The 12,821-nt window shown below is 32.0% G+C and overlaps 1 protein-coding gene across 2 annotated transcripts; it reads left to right on the top strand.

The window, feature by feature from the left end:
• The first annotated feature begins 9,507 nt into the window (after positions 1 to 9,507).
• LOC121220273 (uncharacterized) lies at positions 9,508 to 11,465 on the top strand. 2 transcript variants are annotated; one of them, XM_041099869.1, is made up of 4 exons: positions 9,508 to 9,793; positions 10,052 to 10,086; positions 10,393 to 10,504; positions 11,228 to 11,465. In XM_041099869.1, exons 1-4 carry the CDS (start codon positions 9,637 to 9,639, stop codon positions 11,239 to 11,241), a joined length of 318 nt encoding a protein of 105 aa, XP_040955803.1. In that variant the 5' UTR covers positions 9,508 to 9,636; the 3' UTR covers positions 11,242 to 11,465. The 2 variants fall into 2 exon arrangements, 1 of the variants encoding a protein (XP_040955803.1); XR_005917515.1 differs by lacking the exon at positions 10,052 to 10,086 and having other exon boundaries at positions 9,518 to 9,793.
• Positions 11,466 to 12,821: the final 1,356 nt, after the last annotated feature.

Raw genomic sequence — 12,821 nt, forward strand, 5'->3', positions numbered from 1 at the left:
CACAGCTTGCCAATGTCCTTTTCCAAGATTATGCATATACCTGCTCACTATATTAACTGCTTGTGAAATGTCGGGTCTTCTACACACCATTGCATACATCAAGCTACCTACTGCATTAGAATACGGAACTTGTAACATGTATTCTTGTTCCGTATTCGTCGAAGGAGATAGTTGTGCAGAAACCTTGAAATGAGAAGCCAACGGAGTACTTACAGCTTTTGTCTGCTCGTTCATGCCAAAGTTCTGTAGTACCTTCTTCAAATATTGCTTCTGAGACAAACTAACTCTGCCATGATCTCTATCCCTACATATTTCCATGCCAAGAATCTTCTTAGCTTCACCTAGATCTTTCATCTCAAACTCAAGGTTGAGTTGAGTCTTCAATCTCTCAATTTCAACTTTACTCTTAGATGCTATCAACATATCATCAACATATAAGAGCGAGTATACGAAAAATCCTTCTTGTAGCTTCTGAAAATACACGCAATGATCAAATTTACTTCTTGTGTACTTTTGCCCTTTCATGAACTGATCAAATCACTTGTACCACTGCCTCGGAGATTGTTTCAATCCATAAAGCGACTTTGTCAGTTTGCAAACCCAATTTTCTTTATCAGCAACCTTGAATCCATCTGGCTGAGTCATATAGATTTCCTCTTCCAAATCACCGTGTAAAAATGCGGTATTTACATCAAGCTGAACTAGTTCAAGATCATATTGCGCAACCAAGGCTAGCAAAATCTGAATAGACGAATGCTTCACAACTGGAGAAAACACTTCATTGTAGTCTATTCCTTCTTTCTGAGCGTAACCCTTTGCTACCAATCTAGCCTTGTATCGAACTTCATTTTAACCAGGAAATCATTCCTTCTTTGCATATACCCATTTGTATCCAATTGCCTTCTTTCCTTTGGATAGTGTCACCAACTCCCAAGTCCTATTTTTATGAAGAGGCTGCATTTCTTCATTCATAGCTTGCTTCCACTTTACACCATCAGGGTTACTTCTTGCTTCTGTGTAAGTAGAAGGAACATCATCATCTGCAATTGGAAGTGCATAGGCCACTATATCATCAAAGCGAGCAAGCATACGAATCTCTCTTCTTGGCCTTCTATATACAATTGAATCATGTTGTTGTAGAAGTTCTTGGGTCGAAACTTCTTCATTATTTGTTCCTTCAATATTAGCTGGATCATCATTAACCTTTTCAAGCTCCACCTGCTGCAAAGTGCCACTGGTTTTGTTATCCTTTTGTAAATCATTGTTCTTCGTCATGGTTGATTCATCAAAAGTCACATCTCTACTGAAAAAAATCTTTCTTGTATCAGAACACCAGAGACGGTATCCTTTTACTCCACCGGTTATACCTATGACTAATACTTTCTTTGCTCTTGGGTCTAACTTAGATTCTTTTATATAATAATATGCGGTGGAACCAAAAACATGTAAAGAATCATAATCAGTAGCAGGTTTACCAGCCCACCTCTCCATAGGAGTTTTTCCATTTATTGCAGCTAATGGCAACCGGTTAATTAGATGGCACGCATATGTAACTGCCTCAGCCCAAGATTCCTTGCCCAATCCAGCATTGGACAACATACATCAAACTTTCTCTAGTATAGTCCGATTCATACGTTCTGCCACCCCATTTTGTTGTGGTGTATCTCGAACAGTGAAGTGTCGTACAATGCCCTCATCTTGACATACTTGTAGAAATGGATCATTCTTGTACTCAGTACCATTGTCTGATCGAAGTCGTTTGACATTTCGACCAGTCTAGGTCTCCACCATCTTCTTCCATTTCAGAAATGCATCCAAAACTTCATTTTTCCTTTTCATTAGATACACCCATACTTTTCTTGAATAATCATCAACAAAAGTAACAAAATAGTGCATACCTCCCAAAGAAGCCACTTTAGTAGGTCCTCACACATCACTGTGAACGTAGTCCAGAATTCCTTTTGTATTGTGAATTGCTGAACCAAATTTTATCCTCGTCTGCTTGCCCAGAACACAATGTTCACAGAATTCTAATTTGTAAGAATTTGCACCTTTCAACAAGCCTTGCTTCGCCAAACTCTGCAAAGCTTTTTCACCAGCATGTCCCAATAGTATATGCCATAACCTGGTAGCCTCTGAATCTGCATCTTTTGCAGAAGCTGTTGATGTTGATCCAATAACTGTACTTCTATTTAAATAATACATATTATTCCTTCTTGTACCTTTCATCACCGTCAATACCCCAGCTACTACCTTTAGTAATCCATCTCTCAAAATGATTTTGAACCCTTTAGATTCTAGGACCCCTAATGAGATGAGATTTTTCTTCAAGCTAGGTATGTAGCGAACATCTGTCAAGACTTGAATTGAGTCGTCATGATTCTTCAATTGGATTGTACCTACTCTCATTATCTTACAAGCGCTGTCATTACCCATAAAAACAACTCCGCCTTCTAGTTCTTTAAGACTAGAAAACCAGTCCTTATTAAGACACATATGATAAGTACATCCCGAATCCAAAATCCACTCATCTGTATGACATGCCATTGCCATGCCAACCAAGCTAAAGTCTAACTCCTCATCATGCTCCGCTACACATGCATCAGAAATAGCATTGCCCTTTTGTAACTTAAGACAATTCTTTTTCCAATATCCTTTCTCACGACAAAAAGCACATTCATCTTTGGCAGGTCTCCTTTTGGACTTACTCCTTCTACCAGATTTGTTGCTGTACGAACGACCTCTTATTGTTAAGACTTCTGTAGTTGTATCTCTGTGATCTTTTTTATCTTTCTTTCGAGTCTCAAATCTATACAACGCACTACAGACTGCATCAAATGTGACCGTATTCTTCCCATGAAGCAATGTGGTGGTAAGATGATCATATTCATCAGGAAGAGAATTCAACAACAGTAATGACTTGTCTTCATCTTCAAATTTCTCATCCAAATTTAGCAAGTCTGCTAAAATTTTATTGAATGAGTTCACATGGTCATTCATCGACATACCGGGTGCATACGTGAATCGATAAAGTTTCTTTTTCATATAAAGCCTATTTTCAAGACTTTTTGTTAGAAATTTTTCTTCCAGTGTATCCCACAACTTCTTCGCTGATGTCTCCCTCATGACAGAGTATTTCTGCTCTTTGGCCAAACATAAGCGAATTGTTCCACATGTCTGTCTATTGATCTTAGCCCACTCCCTGTCATCCATCTTGTTAGGTTTTTCTTCAAGGGCTATATCCAGCTCTTGCTGACATAAGACATCCAGGATCTCACATTGCCACATATGAAAATTATTGGTACCATCAAATTTCTCTACTTCAAATTTTACATTGGTCACAGTGGTCTTTGCTGATGACGATACCTTTTCCATATTTCTCCTCAATCCCAACTACTGTACGTGAACAGTGCCGTGAACGATTGTATTTACCAAGTAAGAATCTAGCTCTGATACCAATTGTTGTGCGGAAGCGTGTAAAAGAGTAAAATTATTGTACTAAAAAATCACACTAAGTTCAATTCCCAGGAAAGAGATGTGGATCACAAGGATCGCTTAAGTACCAAGTCTTTCCTAGCCAGAATATTCCTCAATCGTAATGTAATAACACAATAAATCACTACAATCACACTCACAATTCATGCAGAATAATGCAATAAAGAACACAAGAATTTAACGAGGTTTAGCAAATTTTGCCTACGTCATCGGGCACTACCAAATATATTTCACTCCAAAATACAAGTGAAAATTTACAGAGAGAGAGAGAGAGAGAGAACAATGCCTTAAGTAGAGAATGGCAAATATGAGATACAAAATGAGAGATGGTTATGCCTATTTATAGTTGAGGTTCAGGGATCAACTTGCAAAGTCACTTTACAATTAGGGACCAAATATTGCAAATATCTCAGATTTCTTATGCCAATATCTCGATACCCATATCTTTGACTTTCCAATATTTGATACCCATATCTTTGACTTTCCATAAATATGGATGATTTCCAATATTACCCATTTAGTTATGTACAATATACAGAAAGTTAAATAATAAAAATATTATTAAGTAAATTTAAATATAACCGACAAATGAAGCTGTAAATAAAGAGAAAAATAATATTAAAAAAATTAAAATGTATATAAAAATATTTTTTTTGTGAATTATAAGAGAAGGGCAAAGTCCTAACAACAACACGACTAACACGATTCCAATTCAAGCTACACCTAGGACAATGAATACTCTGACCATCAAACCAACACGAGATTCTATATAAAAATAAATTTTATTAAACATTGAGTTATTATTATAAATTAAATAAATTTTATAAAATCTAGTTCAAATAATAACAATTTGTTTTTAGTAGATATAAAATAAAGATTATCATTTTTTATTTTATTGAGTTTAATTGTTTTTTTTACGAATAATAATACAAATTTAATTTTTTATAATTGCATAATATTTACTTTTTAATGCAGTGAACATAATAAATTATAAAACTATTAAATACAATATTATAATATATTTACAATAAGTTTTAGTTAAGATTAATTAAATATCTTTTCAACAATTGTTTTTAAATATTATAAAGGAATAATGTTCGATAAAGTTAGTAGAGTTTTTAGACTTCACGAGCAAAGTCAGGGGGCGATATAGTAAAATATTTTTAAAATATACACATGACAATTTTTTAAAGTTACTTGTGTAACAAAAAAAAAGATACATTGCCTAGTGTACCAAATATTAACCCTATTATAAAATATTCTTTATCAGTTTTTGAAATCTATATTTTTCATTTTTCTCAATTTTTTTATTTTAAAACTATGACACTAATATTATTGTTAAAATTTTAATTTTAATTGTATATCATAAACATTTTATTAATTTTTTATTTCAATATCTTAATAAACATTATTATAAAATAAATATTCTTTAAAAATAACTTTTTTAGGATAAAATTAAAATTTAATCCTTACATAATTATTTTAATTATATATATTTAAAAATTATTATATTTTATTTGAAATAGTTTTTTTTTAGTTTTTATTTTAATTTCCCTCTTTAATATATATTTTAAAAATATTATCTTAAATAAATTATTTATAACTTAAATTAAAATACTTTAATTGTTTAATCTTATTTAAATTGTATTTACATATAAATAAAATATTTTTATTTTTGTTATATACGTATGGTCACCAACCCGAAAACCAGATAAGGTCCTGGTCGCCTACCTGCAACCCAACTAGGCTCTACTAGATAGATGCGTGCAAGCCTCATAATGAGAAGTCAGCAAGGGAAGCTCGCAGTCTCAACTTGCATATACCTTAGGAGTTCGCATGTAGGGCCACGAAGTTATGTAAATATTACAATTTTAATATTTTTAATATTTTTAGTAATTTTTTATATTTTTTGCAATTTTATAAGTTTTCTATTTTAAATAATTATTTTAATTTTAAATATTTTTATAATTTTTGTAAATATAAATTTATATCTTTTCTATTTTTAAAATTTTTATTAGTTTTTTTAAAATTTTAAATAATTTTTTAATTTTTTGCAATTTTTTTTGTAATTTTTAAATTATTTTTGAAGGTTTTTTAAGATGGCGATGTCATTGTATGACATGTGATAGCACATGATTGCTTGGGCAAAAAAATCTAAAGGACTGAATAGGAAAATCAAATAACATTAGGCATTGAATTGGACAAAAAAGCTTTAAGAACCAAAGTGGAAAAGACAATATACATGAGGATTAAAGTGTGTATTAAACCTTTTTTCAATAAATTCTAAACAAGTTATACAAACTGTGGTGGAGCCAAGTTGAGGTACCCGGGGCCATGGCCCCCAAGCCTTAAGATTTTTGCAATTCTTTCATTTGTATATATATTATAGCCTTCTAAAATAATAAGTAGGCCCCTACAATATTTTTATAGGATTAAAAATAATATTAAAAAATTTATTCTTAATAAAAACAAAGAAAATTTTTTTTTGAAGAAGCTAAATTACTCATGATAACTTTTGAATGATATTTTTATTAAATAATAATAAATTAATATTTATTTAATAGTTTACTTAACATAATAATATTTTTAAGTAATATAATAATATATATATATATAAAAGAAAAGAAAAGATGAAGAGACTTTTATCACCTTTCTTCTTCATATTGGTGCTTAGCAAGAAAAGAAGAAAAAATATATAATTTTTCCTTCAAATTTTAAGTATAAGGTATGTCTTTCTTCAAACTTTTCATAGATTTTAAATATTTGAAACTTGTTTTACATATATGTACCAATAGTTTTTTTTGTTTTATCAAGTATATTAAAAGTTGCCATTAAAGGATATTGATGAAACTTGGAAACTTATAAAATTAAGTGAAATGTGTATGTTTTTGGATGAAAAATGATTAGGAGACGGTTTCTAACATGTTAGAAGTGTAAAAATGAAACAAAAAATAGTTAGATATTATTATAATAAGTTTTGGCCAAAGTGAAGGAGAGGAAGAAAATGTTGGTCACTTTATTTAAAATTATGTAAAATGATAGATTGTGAAACAGTGAGCATTCTTGTGAAAACGAAATAAAAAATGGTTAACCGAATCAAATGGTGACTATTTCGTCTTAATTGTTGGAATACTATTTCTTTTGAATATATTTTTTATATGTTTAAATTAATTGTCATGTTAGAATACTGCTTCTTTTGAATCGATTGTTTATATGTTTAAATTGACTGTTATATAACACTTCTAATTTTAACTTGGCCCCTCAAAATTAATATCCTAGCTCTTCCACTATATATAAAGATGGTGTTTTTATTCAAAATTTCAATCATTTATTTTATAAACAATTTTTATATTTTAAAATTTTTAAAATTTAAAAACGTGTGAAAAAAAACATCATCAAAAATGTTTTCATTTGGTAAGGTTTTCAAAATGTAACGAAAGATCTTAAAGCGTCAATGAAAGTCAATATTTCATTATATTTTTAAAGGTCACTAACAATTTCCTATAAGCAGCACGAAAATTTCACTTTTTGTGACGTTTCATAAAAGACGTCACAAAAAATAAAATCTTTCATGATGTTTTTACGAACGTCACTAAAAAAAATCACAAAGATTAGATATCTTCTAGTGTCCTCGGGTGAGGAGAAGTAAAGTAAAGGGTCATCCATGAATATCTCTCAAGCATCTTCTCACGGTGCCACATGCCCGTTGTCCCAGTGGAAAGGTGAAGTATATGGTGGTCTGGTTTGAGACCATTTGTAGATTTGTCTCACGAGTGGTATGGTGGTGGATGGCCCAAGAGGTTTCCTCACAACTTCTGGAATACTCCCATTTAATGTAAAGCTGAAACCGCTATGCATGGGGAACCGGGTAATGATGAGTTGTATTTTTTTAAGAGACATGTGTCGAAGTGTCATTGGCTGCCAAGCTTTGGGGTGCACAGGTGATAAACCGCACACTTAGACCATTTTTGTTGTTGTTGGGTTTTTGAAGTCTTCCTCTGGTCTTCTATTCTTCGTTACTGTTCAAGTATTCTTGTTTCATGGGTTTTGCTATGTTGTTCATTGTTAGGATCGTCCCGATTAAGCAACGAACAAGTAAAAATAGTAGAAGAAATTGAGAAGATGAACACACAAATTTAACGTGGAAAAACCCCTCAAAAGAGGATAAAAAACCACGGGCAAAGATAATTTTACTATAATGGCAAAAGAATGAAGAGTACAAAAGATGGAGATAAAAACTAAACCCCGAAAACCCGAAAAACAAAGAACCCTCAAACGTAAACACAAAATTCTCTGAATGTGTTATGAGTTCTAATCTAATGGGTGTCTATTTTTCTAAGATTGTAAAGGAGCCTATTTATAAGCTAAATTAGTAAGTCAAATAAACTATACTAATAAATGCTAAATATATTATACTAATAAATACTAAATCTTCTAGAAAGAAAATATATTTTTGTTTAACTTGACTTGCAAGCAATCTCTTAGAATTTGGGACACACAATTCTAACATTCATTGTTTTTCTTTGATTTCTGGTGTTTCTCACTTGGGATTCTAGGGAAACCCCCCGCCCCTTTTTTTACATAATTTATTCTTACTTTGAACCACATCAACGTCGAAGGTCGGAAGAAGAGGTAAATTTGTCGCTGGACTGTTGGAGAAGGCGGTCGGAGATCAAGGAGTTGAGAAAGGGAACAAGCAGCCTATGGTTAGTGCCTCATATGAGTGCACTACAATTGATATGGAGATGAGAAGGCTGCTAAGGTGCCGAGGGCTCCTCACTAAGCATTACAAAGACGAGTTCAACATTCCGAAAGGGACTCACCCGGGCCTCGATATGGTGGAAGTAGGCTGGGGTTCTACCTCCCATTGTATGCGTTGGAAGCCGGGTTCCATCTTCCTCTTGATGCCTTCATGTGCGAGTCGCTTAACGCCTATGGTGTAGCACCTGGGCAACTGTCCTACTGAGTGATTATAGGATATTTATCTTATGTTACAAACAGAACATGTGGCCTGAGGTGGGAGTATTCCAATATATGTTTTTATTTGGAGTGGATTGATCCGGTGTAACTGGGTCTTCTGCAAATTAACCGATTTACTCAGATTAATCAAAGTTTAATATTTGGTTGTTGATTAAGCTTAATCTTATTAATTTTTTATTAATTAATTTATTTTGGTTTGATTCGCTTAACTATTAATAATTTTCAATTTTCAATTAAATCATTTCGACTATTATCTGAACCAACACCTTTAAAATACTAGCCCTGAATTAGCTATGTATTAAGACCAAAAGAAAAAACCCCGAAGCTATGCACCTTTAATGGCATGAACAGGAGAATGGTGGTGGCTGAAGCACATGTCGTGGGCGGGGACGAAGCAGAAATTGTATATTAAATATAAAAAATTAAATTATAGATGTTTGTGGGGGCTGTAAATCCATTTTTTTATCGTGTATGTTTTGGTATGGTTTGTCCATTTAGGGAGAGAGTCAGTCCTCAGGTTGTAAGTTAGCCTATTATAAGAGTTATACCCTAATGTTTAACAAAGCTTTTATAATTTTATAAATTAATTTTTTATTTGGAATATAATTTAAAATATAAAATAATAATTAAACTTTTTTAAAGAGTACTAAATTTTAATTTTATTTGATTTTTTTACAAATGTAAAAATTAAATTAATCCATAAAATTAATTTCAACAAATCGTTGACTTTTAAATCTTTAATTATTATCACCTCTATTTCTCTTCTTCACATTCGAAGAGTTTTTATAATTATATATTAGAAGGAAAAAAAAATGAAACTCCTATAATATTTTCTACTGACCAAACTTAAGATGAATTGTAAAGTACAAAAATAGTCACTTTTGTTTAGCTCAAATTATATTTTAATTATTTATGTATGAAATGTTACGTTTTAGTCACTTCTGTTATCATTTTGCTACGAAGTGGCCACTCTACTGTTAAACTCCATTACCTCCCTAACAACAATCTTACGTGACAGTCCAATTAAGGGTCTGTTTGATTGCAGTATTTCATTTTCTGGAAAATATTTTCCCTCTTTTACGGTGTTTGATTGACCAAAGGAATTGATTTTCTGGAAAAGCAACTTCAAAACACGGGAAAATCTCCCCTTCTTTGCGTAAAATGTCTTACAGATTTTTTTCCATAAGACATTTTCCGAAAAACACAACTTCAACCTCTCATTTCCTTCTCATTTCATTTCCTCCTCATTTCCTCTCCGTCCATCAACGTCAGCCTCTCCTCCTCATCGGTGTGCTTCTTCTTCTTGGGTTATCAACAGGTTCTGTTCTTCTTTTCTCTGTTTATTATTTTTGTTGATCGTGATTTTTTCTTAGGTGTGCCTTTCCTCCTTTTCTCTGCTGTTTTTCCTTCTCTATGTTTTATATTGAAGGATCTTGTTAATTTGTTGCAAAGGTGTCAAGCAAAATGCTTCTGCATGAATAGATTTTGGTCTTAAGTTTTCTAGATCTTCTTCCCTAATATGTTTAATCGTGTCCCTAATTTTAAACAATCTAATTAGCTTGCTAAAAAATTACAGCCTTGTTCGTCACCTCTTCTCGCGATTCATCGAAGGTAGATTTCTACTCACATTCTTGATTGGAAGCTCTAGGGTTTTCTGTTTTCTACTTTCTTGATCTTTTTTTTTCTTTGATTGAGTTTTTATTTCAGTTATTTTCTAATTTCAGTTTTGATTGTTAGGGGTTTCTGCATATTTGTTAGTATTTTATTTTTTATTTTGTTCAATTGCTGAGGTTCGACAAATGAAGTAGGATTGAACACAAGAGTAGGAACTTCATCTATCTACTGTTGTTTAAAGTTGTGCGTTTTTTTCAATTGAAGTAATGAAAGTGACGTTGAATTCAATTATTCTGGCTGCAGGACTACAAGGAGGAACCAGATTATGGTCGCTATGTTGCTATTGTAGCATCGGCATCTTTGAGGGAGATGATAAAGCCCGATGCATTGGCTATCATATCACCAATAGTAGTTGGTTCGTAACTGCTCTTTGCTGATTAGTATTTACTTTTGCAAATCATGGATTGGTTTGCTTATTTCTCGTTTTAAACGATCATTTTTTTCTCATATATTGTACATATATTGTACTAATTCCTGCAAACTGTATATTGATATACATTGTTGTATGGCAAAACAGGTTTGTAGATGATGATAAGTGCTTTTAGAACATGAAGCAGACATTTTGTCTATAGTGGAGATATATTTCACATTTTGGCTTTGTCTATAGTGGTAAACATGTAGCAAATACTTTCTTTTCGGGTAGCAGCAAATTTATGCTTAATGCTTACCTGCTGTGGCAATTTCAACTCTCCTGTTTTAACCTCAAGAGTTACCTTTATTCAGGGAGTGCTATGGTTGTTACGCCTATGAGTAATACAAAATATGTCATTAAGAAATATTTTAAGTGCTAGAATGAATTCCACCTATTATTATATATACTAGATGGATGTTTCTGACATCTGAAATTGCTTATTGTAAATCAATGACTCTTTTTAAGTTTAGAATTTGATGTATGAGGACTATCTTTTCGTATCTATGTTTCTTTTGTTGTTTAAGTTGCAATATAGATCTTTCTCTCTGAGACAGATACATACTCAAGGAGAGGTGTATGCACACATGCATGTAATTACATATTATTCTTGTTTACCACACTGTGTCTGTTCTTTACTTCCATAACCATGCTAATATATGTCTGCAGAGCATGATAGCTAGGAAAATCTTGGAACTTCAGCTCAGGAGGATTGGGGTTTTTGCAGCTGAAGAAACCATTAGCTCACATCCAAAGCTTGATAGAAGCTTTAGAATATGTGAATATTGCCATTTCGTATTCTAATAATTTGCTTTCAGTTGATATATATAAATTTGTTCAACTGCTTTCAATTGATATTAATTCTTAATGTATTGGTACTCAGTATATTGCACATATCTATTCAGTATAGGTGGTGTACTACTAATTATGCATTTGGATAATATTATTAATTTCTAGCATTCATTGTGATTTCGAAGCTAATTTATAATTATTCAATCCTTGTTTTTTTTGTTTTTTTAACACAATTACAAATAATTTATTTGATATTAGTTGTTTTCAATTTATAACGATCAATATTGTAGCTTAATAATTGAGTATTATTATAAATAAATCATTGCAATATATGTAAAAATAATTTAAAATATAAAAATTTATTAATATATATTAATATATGTAAAAAACAACTTTTTCGAAAAATAATTTCAGGAAATCTGTCAAACAGCAAAAAATATTTTACACAGATTCAATCAAACACCAGAAAATATTTTCCAGTAAATCATTTTACAGAAAAGTAAAACACTTTCCAGAAATCATTTTACGGAAAATATTTTACTGCCAATCAAACAGACCCTCAGTTTAAAATGTTAACTTGGATGTCCAGTTGCTGAGATGAAAATAAGTTTTTAATTAAATAAATTTAATTTAGACAGCCACATAAGACATCCAAGTTGACATTTAAAACCCATTTGGACTGCCAAGTAGGACTGTCGTTAGGAAGGTAATGAAGCTTAACAGTAGAGTGGCCAATTCGTAACAAAATGATAACATAAATGACTAAAATATAACATTTCAAACATAAGTGACTAAAATATAATCTGAAGCAAACAAAAGTGATTGTTTTTGTAGTTTACCCTAAAATGAATTGGTCATAATAACTCTTGTCCTATTTGCAGCTGCGAAATAGAGGATATTCTTCAAGTGCTTCGAAATTGATCGATAGCGAAGGAAATTTAGTTGTATGTTATACCTATCAATAGGCATCGCTGTTTTTTCTCCGGGTTTCTGCAAGATTAGTTGACTTCTAATCTTAGTTGTCATGCGCGGCTGCCTAGACAAAGGGTAATTTGATTGTCTTTTCAGCTTAATGGCATATATGGAAAATCAGGAACTTGTTCATCTTTCAAGACATTACTTGGACGGCACTTGAGATTGTCAAGGTTTCCTTTGTTGGGCGTAGCAGTTTGATTTAAGTCATAAAGGTTATCAACTGGATCTTGGAGTTTAATCATTTCTTGAGGCAATGCTCAGTTTTCAAGGCTGAGTTGTGGGAAATTTTAGATGGTTTACTCGTGCTACTTAGTGAAGGATTTAAAAGGATAACGATTCAGACAGACTCTAGTATTACTATGCCTACGAGATTTCGGAGAATTATGAGAACTGAAGAGCAGTGGTGCGTCAAGTATGTCCTTAGAGAATTCAACCAAGTTGTTGATTGTCTGGCCAAGCTGAGCTTTGTGGGAAAGACAAGTCTTCAAGTTTATGA

The sequence above is a fragment of the Gossypium hirsutum genome, chromosome D08 (assembly GCF_007990345.1).
Source record: "Gossypium hirsutum isolate 1008001.06 chromosome D08, Gossypium_hirsutum_v2.1, whole genome shotgun sequence".
NCBI lineage: Eukaryota > Viridiplantae > Streptophyta > Magnoliopsida > Malvales > Malvaceae > Gossypium > Gossypium hirsutum.